A 13346-nucleotide genomic window follows, 5' to 3' on the forward strand; every position below is an offset into this window, starting at 1 on the left:
TGAGTAACACATACAGCATGACCACATTCAATAACTGACAAAGGATGAACAGAACGGGGGAGTATAAATTCACAGAGTGAGGAGGGAGCTAAACAGGCACAGGTGGAGGAAGGTAAATCAGGGACTAACGAGAACAGGTGCAGACAATACATGACATCATGGTGGCTCGGGTAGGCGCGTCCTCACGCCGTGACGACGACAGAGAGGAGGGTGTGGAGATGAGGCAGAGGCTTAGGTGGAGGGCGTGGAGCTGGTGATGGATGGTGATGATATTGAGGGGTCGGTGGAATGGTGGACCATGGTGAAGCTGAATGTGGGAGGAGCCAGGGTCGAGACCTGAGTGACGGGTTAGGCAGAATCCAGGGTGGAACCGTGGTGAAGGTAGGAACCGGCGTAGTAGAGAGGCTGACGGACCGGGGCGACTCTGAAGTGCTGGAAGCCTGGAGCCCAGCCGCTGACTCACGGGACGTGAGGCGTGGACAGGGATCCGGCTGACCCGGTCGACGATGCGGTGAGAGCGGGTGACGGGGAAGCCAGTGGAAGGGGGGAGTCCGATGATGACGTGGGGTGCAGGGTGTAGGCGTCGCGATGGAACCCAGGGGAGTCTCCGGGCAGCCGGGCTGCGGCGGTGACGAGGGAGTGGTGAGGCAAGGTGCAGGTGACGGGTTCATGGGCTGAGGTGGAGACGTGGGCCCGGAGGCCCGATGCGTAGCTGGGGACTCTCCTTTACGCCGCACTGGTGTTGGAGAGGCCCGAGGCAAGGCAGGTGAGCTGGACAGAGCTAGCGGTGGTGGCAGAGCCGAGGAGCTTGATGACACTAGTGGTGCCGACTGATCCAAGGGACTGGACAAAACCAGCGATGGAGACGGGCTCAGGATGTTGGAGTAGGAAGAGGGCAGAAGAAGGTCTCCGGATGGAACCGGTGAAGAGACTGATGATACGAGGGTGGGAATAGGATCCGCCGACCACAGGCCTATGTCCGTTCCTGGCTCTGCGATGGACTGATATGCCTGCCCAAGCTCCGGTGCTTCAAGTGCATTATTTCTTAAATAAGAACTATTTAAAAGTTGCAGGAGTTTTATTGAAATTGAAGGGTTGGGGTCAGAATCCCTTGTCTCTTCACTATATCTATATATCCTTCTGAGTTTTTACATTATTCCTATAACAAGTACTAATCAAGTTATATAATCATTACTATATTCAACAAGTGATTCACATATAGTTTTAATCATATTTTGTTGTCAGCATTTCTACCAGTATATCTTGATTAATGTCAACGCACCCTACTGTCTATCTATAAGTGTAGAATTGTTTAGACTTTATGTTCTCTTAGCCAATCAGAAGTAGCAAAGATGTAATGAATACCCTTGGAAATGGTATAATTGGTGTAAAATTTTGTGTAAGGTAGAGTTGGCTTGCGACCTCCTCGTGAGACTTTGACGCTGGCTCTACCAATTGAACTGCAAACTGTTCTTCAGTAAATGTTTACTTATTTGATTGAACTTCACGACTCCTGGTCTTCTTTCATCATATCTGGTCCTGGGTCTTACAGCTGTTACCCCCCTAACAAAATCAACATAGGACAAGCAAGCAAGCTGACAGGAACGAAGAGAAACATTGGGTGAAACAGCACATGATACAGGGAGGCTTTCACCGGCTGAACAGAATAAAACTCAGGTGGTTTTTCAGGTATTCCTTTTCAAAGTCTTTGGAAGGATGCATCAAACATAACTCAGGACAGCATTCACAGGCAGAATCTCTCACAGTTTGTGAAACGAGGGATATACCATAAGGTTGGTATTCACGGGTAAAGTCTGTCACAGTCTTTGAAACGAGGCATTGAACATGTTTCAGGTATTCATTGGTATTCATAAGTATAATCAAATGTCAAAACAGGAAACCTTCTGTGAGTTTTGGTCCTTTGCATATGAGTGCAGTAAGTATTCTTTACAGCATTCAAAGCCTGACCTGGACTTATCTTAGTTTCAGCCTTTATATCTGCTCCACACGCTAATGACGAAAGACAGGGGCGGCTCAATAAAGTCCCCATGAAATCAAAATTTAATTTCTTTTGGCTTTTAGTAACAATATGTTAGCCTTAAGGTTATCTATAAGCTTGTGAGTTCCAAAACAATAAAAAAAAATTCACATTTAGAAATTTGCATTCAAAACTTACAGTCTCTTACCACCACCAATATAAATCAATGATTTTGATGACATCACTCTGCACTTCAGCTACTTTTTTTAATATGGTGAATGGCACATAATGCATTATATATGGGAAAGGGAACAATTCAGACAGTGAACAAAATGCTTTCCATTGGGGCGAATCAAGTCTGGTTTCACGTTAGTGTCACCTGAGCTAACGCAGTGCGCACAGTTTGCTCTGTTCCAGAGACTTCCAGAGCTAATTGACCACAAAACGTATCGGACTCAGACCCATTTGAATTCTACACAGAATGGTATATTTAAAAGCGATATGGAGAAGATTTGGAGGAGAAACGATTAGACTCAGCATTAGAAACAGAACTGATGAGTATAACATCAGTGCAATGCACAAAAATGATAAATTACACACTTTTCAAACCACACATCCTCAGCATGACTACATTCACTGTTTTATTTAGTAACAGTTTCATATTAAATCTAAAAGGGGAATCTATTAGACTGTGGCTGTCAAATGCTGCTCTGCGGAGATCAACTCAACTCAACTCAACTCAACTCAACTCAACTCAACTCAACTCAACTCAACTCAACTCAACTTATATCACAAAGCTGTGGTAAACTAAACACTATAGGCTATTTAAAAAAAGGGGAGGGGCTGCTTGATATGTCCTCAGTAGGCCTTTAAAACTCTGGGAAGCCCGAGCGAGCAAATGACAGAACAGAGTCCAGGGTGATTGTGACAGTATAGTGTACTTCTTTTTAACAAGGAATGCTAATCAAAAACAACTTACTTATGAAAATAATTCTGGTGTCTTTATATTTTAGATACACATCACAATGTCATGATTCAATACTTCACAATTCATGTAGAATTTCTCCTGGTGTATTTTCTGTTGTCTGTCAGTGAAAAGGCTACTTTCCATTCTTTAAATTCACAAACTAAACACAATCAGATTGAATTAGATTTCTCAGAAAAACTTGATTTTATTTAACTTGATTTGAAAAGGAAGTATGCTAGACTTAAGTGTTGGCACGATGTAGGCCTCATGCAAGACATCAAACACCTCTTTCTGCATTCACAGCATCCTTTAGATTCATTGTTATTGAAAGGGTTAACTCAACAGTTTAATGGAGTATGAACCCATCCCTGCCAAAAGAGGCGGAGCTTAACCTCACAATCACTTACAATTGTCATTCAGCTGCTGGTAACCACATTGCTTTTCTGCTTCCTGACTGAAACACCTTTTCTTACAGGTAAGAGTTGTTTTAAGAGTTGTGTTACAAACGCTCATTACAGTGAGATGTGGGTAATTGAGAAATCATATTTTACTCATGATTTACTAATAGATACACAATGAAATGAACAAGTGTAAATTATTTCTTGGGCACAACACTGGCAGAGTGTAGCATTCACCTGACTTTACTGGACTTTGACCTCTTGGTGAATGTTTAGTGATAAGGCAAGGCAGCAAGATGAAACTGTGAACATGAAACAATAATGAAAGCAGAATTCACGAGAAGATTTAGCCATTAAAAAAGCCAGACTTTTTTTCTCTATTTCTAACAAGTATAAATGAACAATAGACAGAACACACACCCACATCACGAGCCAGTCTCAAAAGGCTTTTTTGATGTGGTTTGTGCAGTGTATTCATACAATGCTCTGTGCACATATTCTCCTTTGTTCATTTTGATATATATATATATATATAGATATATAGATAGATAGATAGATAGATAGATAGATAGATAGATAGATAGATAGATAGATAGATAGATAGATAGATAGCAAAGTTAATATATTCATTGAGAGGACTAAATGTCCCCACAAAAATAGTAAAATGTGAAAATCTTGACATTGTGACGCCATTTAGGCGGCCCCACGAGGAAAACAGCTTATAAATCATACCAAGTGATGTTTTTTGAAAATGTAAAAGTGCAGAATGTTTTCTCTGATAGGTTTAGGGGTTGGGTTAGTGTAGGGGGAGAGAATATACAGTTTGTACAGAATAAAAATCATTACGTCTATACGTAAATATATTAAAACAAGTTCTCTCTCTCTCTCTCTCTCTCTCTCTCTCTCTCTCTCTCTCTCTCTCTCTCTCTCTCTCTCTCTCTCTCTCTCTCTCTCTCTGTGTGTGTGTGTGTGTGTGTGTGTGTGTGTGTGTGTGTGTGTGTGTGTGTGTGTGTGTGTGTGTGTGTGAGAGAGCTTTAGAATGTTAGTCAGCACATCGAAATAAGTGTATACCTTTAAAGCATGACAAAACAATTATTAAACAATTTCAAATATACTTTAAAGTAAAATGTTAAGAAAGTATGTTAAGAAAAAAAGTCTAGTCTTGTCGTAGAATTACTCTATTTAGGTACACTAGCCTTTTATTTTATTAATGTTATATTATCTGCAAGTACAGTTTATAAAAAAAAAAAAAAACACTACATGTGCATATTCAATACATTTGAGCACACTTCTTTTTTCACAAGGGTATAGTAGTAATATTTTTTTTCCGAGTATGAGGAGAACTTGGTTGATGCCCTTTTTTAATTTATAATTTTTTTTTAAGTTTAATAAACCAAAATTGCAGATGTATGCTAGCAGGTGTTTATCAAGAGCATTCTTATTTTGCATTGTATTGCATATGATTTTACTGAAATGGATAGCAAGCCATCACAGCTGATGTTATGGAACAGAGACTCAAGACAAAATGATACTGGTAAGAAACAGGTTTATTGAAACAAGTAGCGGTGAGCACCAGCGGGCACAGTGACCACCTATTCCTCCTCATTACGTCGTCATGGCTGGATGGGCCAAGTTTCTGAACACCACAAAAGTATTGTTGATATGTAAATGTGGACGGCCATGTATCTTTTCAGATGTACAGTGGTTCCGAAGCAGAATTTTAAAGGGTCCTCCACTGAAATGAATGTCACTGTTACATAGAGTCTTTGTTATTTCATCGCTTAGCACTACTTGAATTTAATTAATCCAATGAATCCAGGCCCATGTTAAATCTGCCACCTCATTCATGTTTATATATTCCTCTTGTTGTTCTTTTTGCGGGTTTCTGATGCAGTCCATTTATTTATGATGTCACTTTGTTTTTCTTCCCTCCTCTACCATAGTGATGTCATCTTCCACCCCTTTCCTGTCTAAGGAGTTGTTCCAGTGCTCAGTGTGTCTGAATGTTTTCACCCATCCCGTGTCCCTTCCATGTGGTCATACGTTTTGCCAGTCATGTATCCTAGGTCAGTGGACAGCATCTGGCTCCTCCCATTGCCCCAAATGCTCCGCCGTTTTCCAGGAAACACCAGAGCTCTGTGAAAATTCTTTTGCTCGTGAGATGGCTGAGCAAATCCGTAAGCAGAAGGGTCAGAAGTCATCAGAATATCGTCCAGTCACATCATACAATGTTTTATGTGACATGTGCCCTTTGGAGAAAGCATCCCGTGCTGTAAAGTCTTGCTTGGTGTGTGTGGCGTCATACTGTGAGGTGCATGTGACGTCCCACACCTCCAGGTTCACCAAGCACAAGCTTGTGCAGCCACAGCGGATGGACAAGCGAATTTGCAGGATACATGAAAGACCCTTGGAGCTTTACTGCAGATACGACCAGTCTGCAGTTTGTGTGTTGTGCATGAATACAGAACACAACACACACCACACAATACCACTGGAGACAGAATGGGCAGAGAGAAAGGTTTGGGCACATTTGGATGCTACTTGACTAATCAATGATTATGATTTTAATCAAAAACAATGGTAACACAACATAATATTTGGTCCCACTTTTTAGTAGGTTTCTTTATGTGCATGTAGTAACATTTAAATTAATCTGTTCATATATGAACAGCATGCAAGAAAACAAATGATCTGAAAATGCTTCATATGTCTATGGAGGTTATATTGTGTTTCATTGTTTTTGTTCATGTTCCTGTGTTTCCTTACACAGCATTTATTTTCCAGTAAATGTTTCCAGTAAATGTTTCCAGTAAATGAAAATACAACGTAAAAGCATGTATTTACAAAACGAGTGCATATTGCATACAATGCACTCATTTTGTAAATACATGCTTTAACGTTGCATTTTCATATATTTAAAAACAACATGCATGCTGAATTCTGTAATTCCATCACTGTTCCCTTTCACCTTAACCCACCCTTAAACCTAACCATACCACCAAACCTGTCCCTAACATCCTGTATCCCACCCCAATAGCACTAAAAGTGTTTTACACTTTACAAAGTGTTTTATATTGTTTTCTCTATAGAGAAAATAGGAATTTTACTTCTTCTATATATACTTCTTTTACTGGAAAATAAATGTTGTGTAAGGAAACACAGGAACATAAACAAAAACAACGAAACATACGTAATATAACCTCCATAGACACATGAAGCATTTTCAGATCATTTGTTTTCTTAGAGAGACATTATTTTTATGAAAATTAGCATATTTTCATCTCTAGTTCTGATTACTATAATGAATTCAGATTTATACACTTGAATTTGAATCATTATTCTTGATGATTATCATTAGAACCTCAGTGCTGTCTGGACACAGTCATTTTTTTTTAAAAATCAGCATGTGTTTTGTTTTCACAGCTGCTCTTTTGTCATTTATGTATTTTCATGAGACAGAATTGCGATCTGTGTTCTCTCTGTGTTTGTCATAGACTCAGTTATTAAAGACACAGTCTGACCTGAAGCGGATGATTCTGGAGAGATGGAGTAAACTTGAGGAACTCAAACACTCTATAAAACTAAACAAAGTAAGAACCTGCAAACTACATCTTTAATTTTTGATTTAATTTGGCAGATGCTTTTATCAAAAGCAGATTACAAATGAACTCTTTAATAGCCTACATTCTAAATGAAATTCATTTTAAAATGTTGTTCTTTATAAACAAGATACAAAGGTGACATAGGCTTACTGAAATTAAATAGTATGGATTATAAAACTGCCATATATAGTCATAAATATAGGTATAGTCAACTGCTAAACATTCCAAAGTATGAATGCATTTCGCACAAGTCCATTCTTGTTTTGTTGCCTGTTATTTATCTTTTAGGAAAACACAGAAAGAGAGATGACATACAGTGTTGAGGTCTTCAGTGCACTGCAGCAGTTTATTGAAAAGAGCCAGTCTCAGCTGCTCAGAAAGATGAAACACAAGCAGAAAACTGCAGAGAAACATGTAGAGGGCCTTATTAAAGAGCTGGAAGTAGAAATCGCTAAACTGAATGCAAGAAACTCTGAGCTGGAAAAGCTCTCATGCTCTGAAGACCATCTTTACATGATACAGGTGACTCTTCTGTTCAGTGTGTTTAGTGAAATATATTAAAATATTGAAGGTTGTGAAGATGTTGACTTTATAGAGTACTTGTATTTTGACCCTTCCAGGCTTTCCGTAGCCCAAGTGAGTTGCCTCAGTGTAAAAGCTGGTCTCAGGTCAGTGTGCACACCTGTCAGGGTCTGGAGGTGCTGAGAGAAACCCTAAATACTGCAGAAGAACTGCTGAAAACACAAATATACACCGTCACAAAGAGAGGTACTTCTTTGTTATTTGACAGCTAAAATAACTTAATGTTAATATTCACACACAAAAAAAGTTGTCATTATTGTGATGGAAAATTTAATTTTGCTTAATAGGACATTTTCTTTTTTTTACAGAACTTGAGGCCATTTCCCAGTATGCAGGTATTATAACATAATTAAGATATGGAGTTATGAATCTTCGATAGACTGACTATATAGACTGACTATAACACATCTATTGAACTCTTCCTTTTAACTTGGAAACTTTTGGATTCATTTGTATAGATTAATTCCTCTGAAAAGTCTAATGTGGTGATATCAAAACAGGGGTTTTTTTTAGCATCCCAACCAGTCACAGAAAAAAGCAGAGTCAATAGTTTGAGCTTGGGGAAGAATGGTTTTTTTACTGTATTTTTATTTCAATTGCAAGTGCAGAAATTACACACAACAGCTTGAATTTTATTGTTATTACGTGGAAATCTGAAAAACTTGAATCTTTATTTGTATATCTTTGAACAATCTTGAATTTTTGATTGATTCTAAAAATCTTTTTTCTTTTTCTTGAATCTTTAAACCATCTTGAATCTTTACTTAAGTCTTTGGACCATCTTTAATTTTTACTTGAATCTTTGAACAATCTCAAATTTTTCCTTGAATCTTTGAACAATCTCAAATTTGTCCTTGAGTCTTTAGTCCATTTTGAATCTTTAATTGAAACTTTAAACCTTCTTGAATTTTTACTTGTATGTATATCTGAAACATATTGAATGTTTACTTGAATCTTTAAACCATCTTGAACTCTTACTTGAATCCTTAATCTTGAATCTTTACTTGAATCTTTGATTCATATTGAATGTCTGCTTGTATCTTGGAACAATCTTTCATTTTTTTCTTGATTCTTTAACAACCTTTACTTTTTTTGAATCTTTAAACAATCTTTACTTGAATCCTTGAACAGTCTTGAATCTTTACTTGAGTCTTTGAACCATCTTGAACCTTTACTTGAATTCTTTAAACCCTCTTGAACCTTTACTTGAAATTTTAAACAATCTTTTTGTTGTTTTTGTTGTTGAATCTTTAGCAACCCTGAATCTTAACTTGAATCCTTGAACAATCTTGAATCCTTACTCAAATCTTTTAAATACATCTACACTTTTTCAACATATATCAACATTTCGCCCTGGTACATTTCCAAACTACTTCTTTGTTATAGTAAAATGTGGATACACTGTAAGAACAAATTCATACAGAGCTATCCTGGTTTGGGGAAAATGCATGACAAATGTCATACACCATTATTTAATAAAAAACTTACTTTGACTTTCCCTGATGTAATTTTTGCAGCGGATATTACCCTTGACCCTGACACAGCAAACCCCTGGTTGGTGGTGTCTGCAGACAGGAAGAGTGTGACTGACAGCAACGTAGAACACATTGTTTCTAACAACGTTCAACGTTTTGACTCTGTACCTTGTGTCCTGTCAAGAGAGCCCATCTCAAAGGGAAGGAGTTATTGGGAAGTAGGAGTCTCAGGTAAAACATCATGGGACTTGGGAGTGGCCAAGAAATCAGTCAACAGAAAGGGTTTGGTGACACTGAGCCCAGATGATGGTTACTGGGCAGTTTGTCTGAGAGGGGGCAGTGAGTACAGGGCCTGTGACCGTGAATCAGTGCTTCTGTCACTAAAGACTCTTCCGCAGAAAATTGGCATATATGTGGACTTTGAAAAGGGACAGGTATCATTTTATGATACGAGCGCATGCGCACATATGTACTCATTCACTGGACAGTGCTTTAATGAGAGCTTACTGGCCTACTTCAACCCAGACATGAATGACACAGGAAATAACAACGCACCACTTGTTATACAACCCGTCAATGTTGACAATGGGGATACTGTGACAATATGAAGACTGAAAATCAACAAAAACAGAAATAAAAAAAATAAAAAATAAAAAAAAAACAGAAAACCAAAGCTGTACAAATATTCTTTTTGATATGTGATATATATCTAAACAGTTAAATAATGCAATGAGAACACAAACCAATTTTTATTGGTTTATTCCAAATTTGATTTAAAATAACATTTGGGATAACATATAGATAAATAAAATATCACTTGAAATTTAATTTGTATAATTTATCCAGTCACACAAATTTTCACTTTATGGAGACTTTCCATAGACATAATGATTTTATACTGTACAAAATGTTTGTTTATCCCCTAGTTCTATAGCCCTGGCCAGCACATAACATGAAGGAAAAACAAGATAGCATGGCCTCAAATTAAAGGCCCCCTGAAATCAAAATGTTTGTTTTTTAGATTTTAGCATGAATATGTTAGCCTTAAGGTTATGAATAAACTGGTGTGTGTTACAAAACAATGACAAAATTCACATTTAGGAGATTAGAAACTTCTGTCATTTCCGCTGAAATATATCACGTATATTTTATGACATTACCTTGGACTTCAACTTCTCATCACATCTTCTGTCCAATCAAATTCTCTCTAAAATCTAAAGCGTCCCGCCCCTATGCTATAAATAAATACCACCTCACCTTAGCGACAGTTGACATGTCACAGAGCAATATGGGTTGCAGGTGTGTGTTCGGTTGCTCAAACGCACAATTCTATTCCATTTTCCAACTGTACGTTGGTTAAGAATGAAATGGCTAAAATGTATTCACACCTCTACTATTAAATCCAACGTATCATCAGCGCTCGGAATAGCTTCCATGCTGCTGTCAAGTACGACTTGCAGTCTGTGAGGTAAACTAAACGCTATTGGCTATTTCAAAAGGGGGAGGAGCCATTCAATATGTACCGCCTTAGCTTCCTGTTTCAGTGGAAATTACGTCAACGCATCATACAAAGCTGAGCTTTCCAAGGCACTTCAGTTGGCCTTTAAGAATTTGTTTTTACGACTTAATAACGACGTAACTACGACTTTTCTTATACCATTTTTACAATGTGGAGGTTAGTAGAGTATTAGTAGACTGGTAGGGTTAGAGTAAGAATAAGTTGGCATTTAGATGCAAAGTTACTTATAGTCAGTATAATGTCTGTTGGAGGACCATCACAATGAAAAGTTAGCAGATATTAAGCAGACAGTCTAATACTTAGTTAGCTGACATGTAGTTGCAAACTTACTTATTGTCAACAGAATGTTCAAAAGGAATAATCAAAATGAAGTGTTACAAATAGCTACACTGTCATGATTGGTTGTGGTTTTGTGTTCATGCTATGTGTATAAGCTTCAGCAGATGTGGAGCTTGGCCTTTCACTGCTCCATGGTCCAGGCCATGATCCAAGTCCAGTTCTCTTTCACAGGCCTGGTCCCTATCCCTCCCCCTGGTCCGCCTCCGCTCCACCACCCTCCTAAACATTTTATTGTTTTGGTTTTGGGGTGGGTGTTCCATTAGGTCCCTTTGAGGGGGGAATATGTCAGAATTGGTTGTGGTTTTGTGTTCATGCTTTAATGTCTTTTATTTTGTTGTTGGTACCTGTTTCCTGTAATGTATTTCTCATGCCCTCATGTGATCATGTCATGTGCTTCCCTTGTCTCTTCTGTCATATTCTGATTGGTTGGTCTTGTCATGTGTTTATCAGTTCTGTTTTGTCATTGGTTCATTGTCTTGACCATGCTGTGTCTTATTTATCATTAATCTTTTGTGTATAAAGAGTCCTCATGATTTTTTGTTCCTTTGTCTAGCTTTGTTTGTGTAACCGCTGTCGGTGAGTCTTATGTTAATAAAGTGAAGTTCACGTTTTTGTACATCTTATGTTTCAAGCCATGTTTGTTTCAAGTTATCGGTTTTGGATCACTTTTGAATTTAAATAAACTGCATGGGTTCTGTCAACTCGCCTACAGTGGACACACACACGCACACGCACGCACGCACACGCACACACACGCACGCGCACGCGCACGCACACACACACACACACACACACACACACACACACACACACACACACACACACACACACACACACACACACACACACACACACACACACACACACACACACACACACACACACACACTACTAAAGCTCCCTTTCATCCTTGTAATCTGATTTTCTCCAGTGACCTCCTGTTCTTGTCTTTACTACAAACACAACAGCCAATCAGATTATTAGACAGCTACACTACAGCCAATCACATTAGACAAGGGTTCTCAAACCATATGCTGCTCATCTTAATAATAATTACCGTCTTTTAGCATTTGTTAGTGCATCAGACAGTCAATGAACAATGTTTGAAGTTGTTAGTTCCAAGGGAACATATGACATATTTGCATTTATACACAGTGTATTTGTAATTGAGAAATGCTGTGAGAAGGGCAGGAACACATTTGATAGGAGGAGGTGCAAAGAAAGAGATTAAGCAGATTAAAGTTGGACTGATGAGACAGCGTCTTTCCAAGTAAAAGAGAAACTAACAATCAGACCCAAAACAAGAGTTTTTTACGCTGATGATGATGATGATGATGATGATGATGAGTTGACTATGAGGAAGACCACAGTGAAGAGGACAGACCTGTTGAAGGAATATGAATGACACAGACAGGTGCTGAGAGGAGGATTACCACTCACTAAAGCGCAAGAGACACACAGACACTCCTACAGGTATGTCACTGTTTATCTATGTCATCTATGTTTTCCTTTCCATCAGTATCAGTATCATGATAATTTTCAGATTAGGATGTTTCTGTTTGCAATGATATTGTCAATCTACAGCTTGTGTCCATGCAACTGTTTGCCTTCACTAGGTAATTAGAAATGGTTCTGCTGTGTGAAAAATTAATTTCTCAAGTACTTGATGGTAGATATATTTGATGCAGTCTCTTAATTAATATGAGGTAATGAAAGCATGCATAAGAAATTATTGCATTTAAAAAAAAAAAGTTTTAGATAGAAAAAATTGGGGACGGTAATGTTTATTTAAATGTTGCTTTAAAGGTTTAAAATAAAAATTTCAGTAAAAAATGTAATATTGTTAATAAATAATGTTTTAAAGTATAATTTATTTCTGTGGCAAAGCTGAATTTTTCTGCAGTCATTACTGCACAATATGCTGATTTGATGGTCAAAGTTGAAAACACATCTGATGTTTAATGTTATTGTGTTAACAAACTTTAATTAAGTAAAACTTTATTTGACTTTAGCGGTGCTTCTCAATACTCAAATTGATGTTTCCTCGCTTCTCTGTTGTGTAAGGTAAGGTCATAAAGGTAACCTTTATAGTTTAAACCATACATCTCATACACTGTAAAAAGTGAACAGTTGGATCAACTTAAAAAAATTACTTCAATTGGTAACACCTAAATAAATTATCACGTAAAACGTGATAATTTAAGTTGAGAAAACTTAATTTCTTTAGGTGTTACCAATTGAAGTAATTTTTTTAAGTTGATCCAACTGTTCACTTTTTACAGTGTATTTCAACAGGACTTTTTGCTATATTATTATTTATTATGAATTTTTTTAATAATCTAAATTTTACAACATAAGAGCAGATCCCTTCAGTGCAGGTGATGACACTTTGGCCCTGTTTACACCTGGTATTAAGATCTGATCGGATCACAAGTGGACAAGGTAGACACATACCCGTTTACACCTAGACTGAATCCGAAATCGCT

The 13346-nt window shown here is 37.8% G+C and overlaps 1 protein-coding gene across 1 annotated transcript; it reads left to right on the forward strand.

The window, feature by feature from the left end:
• Positions 1 to 3352: 3352 nt before the first annotated feature.
• On the forward strand, positions 3353 to 11478 carry btr33 (bloodthirsty-related gene family, member 33). Its single transcript, XM_082184827.1, has 7 exons — positions 3353 to 3420; positions 5287 to 5861; positions 6838 to 6933; positions 7234 to 7467; positions 7566 to 7713; positions 7836 to 7862; positions 9045 to 11478. Exons 2-7 carry the CDS (start codon positions 5289 to 5291, stop codon positions 9608 to 9610), a joined length of 1644 nt encoding a protein of 547 aa, XP_082040953.1. The 5' UTR covers positions 3353 to 3420; positions 5287 to 5288; the 3' UTR covers positions 9611 to 11478.
• Positions 11479 to 13346: the final 1868 nt, after the last annotated feature.

The sequence above is a fragment of the Leuciscus leuciscus genome (genome assembly GCF_965113295.1).
Source record: "Leuciscus leuciscus genome assembly, chromosome: 11".
Classification (NCBI taxonomy): Eukaryota; Metazoa; Chordata; class Actinopteri; order Cypriniformes; family Leuciscidae; genus Leuciscus; species Leuciscus leuciscus.